At 41.1% G+C, this 3,219-nt stretch overlaps 1 protein-coding gene across 1 annotated transcript in view; it reads left to right on the top strand.

Annotated features, from left to right (window-relative positions):
* The window catches only part of LOC107121658 (cytochrome P450 4B1-like), a 42,492-nt gene extending 39,618 nt beyond the window's left edge, over positions 1-2,874 (top strand). Inside the window, exons 11-12 of the mRNA XM_015424626.1 lie at positions 602-684; positions 2,397-2,874. Coding sequence (XP_015280112.1) covers positions 602-684; positions 2,397-2,568 — 255 coding nt within the window. The 3' untranslated portion in view covers positions 2,569-2,874. The remainder of the gene's footprint in view (positions 1-601; positions 685-2,396) is intronic.
* The last annotated feature ends 345 nt before the right edge of the window (positions 2,875-3,219 follow it).

The following is a 3,219-nucleotide window of genomic DNA, read 5'->3' on the forward strand; positions in this document are numbered from 1 at the left end:
CCCTTCTCTCTTTGTTCCCCCCCCCCCCGGCTGGCTGGGAAAGGGAAGGGGAGGCTTTTGAAGATGCCTTCCCCCCCCCTTTTGCTTCCCCTTCTGACATCACTTCCGGTGATGTCAGGGGGAGTTGCATATGCTAATGAGCTATTATGCTAATAGCCTAGTAGCTCATTAGCATACCATGTGCTAATGAGCTCCTGCAGCTCTTTTTCTACGAAATGACCCCTGACTGTATCCTTCAAGAGTTAGCACTACCCTCTTCCTTAAGGAAGCATTTGCTATCCCCCAGCCCCAGCCCTACAATCTCCAGTGGCAAAATGTGACAAGCTAGGATGGTTAAGGGTCAAGCTGGTTGCACACTTCCAAGAAACTCGTATCATCAGACCACACCAAATTAAATTAATCCGTGACTAACATTTTGACAAAAGCTTGTTCAGATTTTAGCAACATTATCAGCCTTTGCTCAATGTCAGGATAAGCTGTTTTTATGGGATCCAGGAAAGAATACAAAAGCACTCTTTATTATCTCTAGCAGTAGCAGCATGCCTTTGAAAACAGTAGCCAAACTAGTTTGCTAAAGAAATAACGGAACTCTTTGTTTTAGGTGTTTGATCCTTTGAGGTTTACTCCTGAGAACATATCAAGCAGAGATACTCATGCCTTCCTGCCTTTCTCTGCTGGACCAAGGTGAAGTTTATATATTATAGACATACGCTTTGAGATATTAAATCTCATGGTCAAAATTAATGCCAGTTTATCTAGAAGCACTGATTTAGCATAGGGGATTTTGAAACATCAGTATAGTGACTATGAGTTTAGATTAGTTTAGAGAGTTTAGTGACTATTTTGGCATGGTGGCTACCTATAAATCCACTGAAGTAAATAAGTAAATAAATGGGGCAGTCTGAGCCTAGCAGAGGGGGGATATCTGCTACTGGGAGGAATAAGGTGTTTTTAGACAGGTTTTAATGTTTTTATATCTTTTTAAATGTTTCTCTTATAAAACTGATTTTCCATTAATGTTAACTGCCATAGGTCCTGAGATGCTCAGAAGAAAGGAGGATATATAAATAATTTGAATAAATAAATAAAAACAAAGATTTACTCCTAAAATTTATAATAGCATATTTGATAAAGATAAACTCCCCATCACCAGTTAGCAAGACCCATGCCAGAGACCCCTCAAAGTTTCAGTTTATTCTCAATAACATAGGAGATCTAACAGATGGTAATCCACAAAGCAGACTGGACAGGTAGTGATAAGGAGAGCTAATGTATTATCTGTTTGCTCAGCAGACATCTTAGAATTTGCCTTTTTCAAAGCAGCCACACACCGAGTCAACATTTTCAGTGAGCTATCACCCAAAATCCCTTTCTTGGTTTGTTACTGCAAGTTTAGATACCATCAGTGTACGTGTGAAGTTGGGATTTATTTTGCCCTGATATACATGACTTTACACTTACATGGAAAAGTAGAGTTGGAAAAGTTAGATTCTCCGGTGGTCCTTTAATTCCATATCTCCTGGGACTTAGCTCCTCCTTTCCACTTGCAGGGCCGGCAAAAACTTGATCCTGGAGGGGAGGGGCTTGTCCTCTGCTTTCCCAGTTTTTCTGGCCCTGCCTTCAGAGCAGGATGTCTTGGCTGTGCTCTAGGAAGTATGAAGATCCTGGTCAAAGATTGAAGAAAGACGGACAACGTGAGTTGTTTGGGGAGGCAGGGAAGGATCTGTTTGCCTCCTCACCCCTCCCGGTACCGCTTACAAGGAGCAGAGAACGCTGCCGGCAGCATCAGGAGGCCCCCGATCGGTTGCGGCAGCTAGTGGGTAGCAGTTCCTCTCTGTTCCGGTCCGAAGAGAGAAGAGGGAGATAGGCGGGGGCAGATAGAACACGGGTGGCACAGCTTTTTTGCCAGCGCAATCCATGAAGGCAAAACTCAAACTTCTGCTAATCCTGTCAGAAATATATTCCTAGCTCATCACAATTAATTTTTTGTTAAAGCATTGGAGGGTCACAAACATATACTTTAGAGTGCTTAAGGAGGATGACTCTAGTGCTGATACTTCTGCATCTTCCAAAGAGGAGGGAGAACTGTCTGAAAAAGAAAAAGAGGCAGTCCCTCTTATTCAGTCCAGACATTTTCCTCCGGAACTGTATAACAAAATGCTCCCTAAGGTGGTGAGAGCTCTGGAACTCTCTTACACGCCTAAGGCTGACACAGAGGCAGCAGACTTTCCTGTTGGGTCTGGCAAAACCATTCCTAAACCAAATATTACAGCTACAAGGGTAATCCCAAATTGTACTTCGTGTAGAACTAAGGAGATCTTAAAGAAGGCTAAAGGCTGGAAAGGAGTCTTCTAACAAATATTCCCATTTGTAAACATGTCTGCTTGTCATTTCAGAAACTGTATTGGTCAGCAGTTTGCCATGAATGAGATGAAAGTGGTCCTTGCCTTGACTTTGCTTAGATTTGAACTCATACCTGATCCTGCTAAACCTCCTCCCGTTCCCATACCTCAGATTATCCTCCGTGCCCACAATGGGATACACCTTACCTTGAAGAAAATGATATGATCCTGAAGCAGGAGAAGAAGTAATCATGATCTGGAAAGGAGACCTAATAGAGAATGTGAAATTATGTGTTTCAATAAGATCATTTGACAGCATTTTGAACCTTAGAACCATGGCCTACAAATTATTTGTAATGTAATAGGACTAGGATTGCAAAAATCTGAAATAAAGCATAGGTATTAAACATGCTACATGAAAAAGCAGAAAATGTTATTCCATAAGCAGATATACAATGCAGTGAGGGCAATTACATGAGTCCATTAAAATATCTTACCCAAAGATCAGCATGTCTCCCATCCAAATACTAGCCAGGGCCAACCCTGCTTAGCTTTCCTTTTATTATAACAAAGTATATTTAAAAACAGTGTTGGGTGATAGTGAGATATTGAAAAAAATTGTATTTAGCAGAGATAAGATAGTCCAGCAGTGCCAGAGTAAAATAATTCATGCGTGATTAAAATATAAAGTTTTTACTAAATTCTAGCATGGGAAGGGTAACTGGGATGAAAATAACAACAGAGCATAATCGGCTACATCCTTACTCTACAAAGACAAAACTAGAAGAGTGACATGATGGCTACTCTTCTTCTTCAGAACACCAAACAAAGACGGGAAGAGAGCTATAAAATGCTAATACACCTTGACACTTTAGTC

The sequence above is a fragment of the Gekko japonicus genome, unplaced genomic scaffold (genome assembly GCF_001447785.1).
Source record: "Gekko japonicus isolate JY-2015 unplaced genomic scaffold, Gekko_japonicus_V1.1 scaffold2816, whole genome shotgun sequence".
Lineage (NCBI taxonomy): Eukaryota > Metazoa > Chordata > Lepidosauria > Squamata > Gekkonidae > Gekko > Gekko japonicus.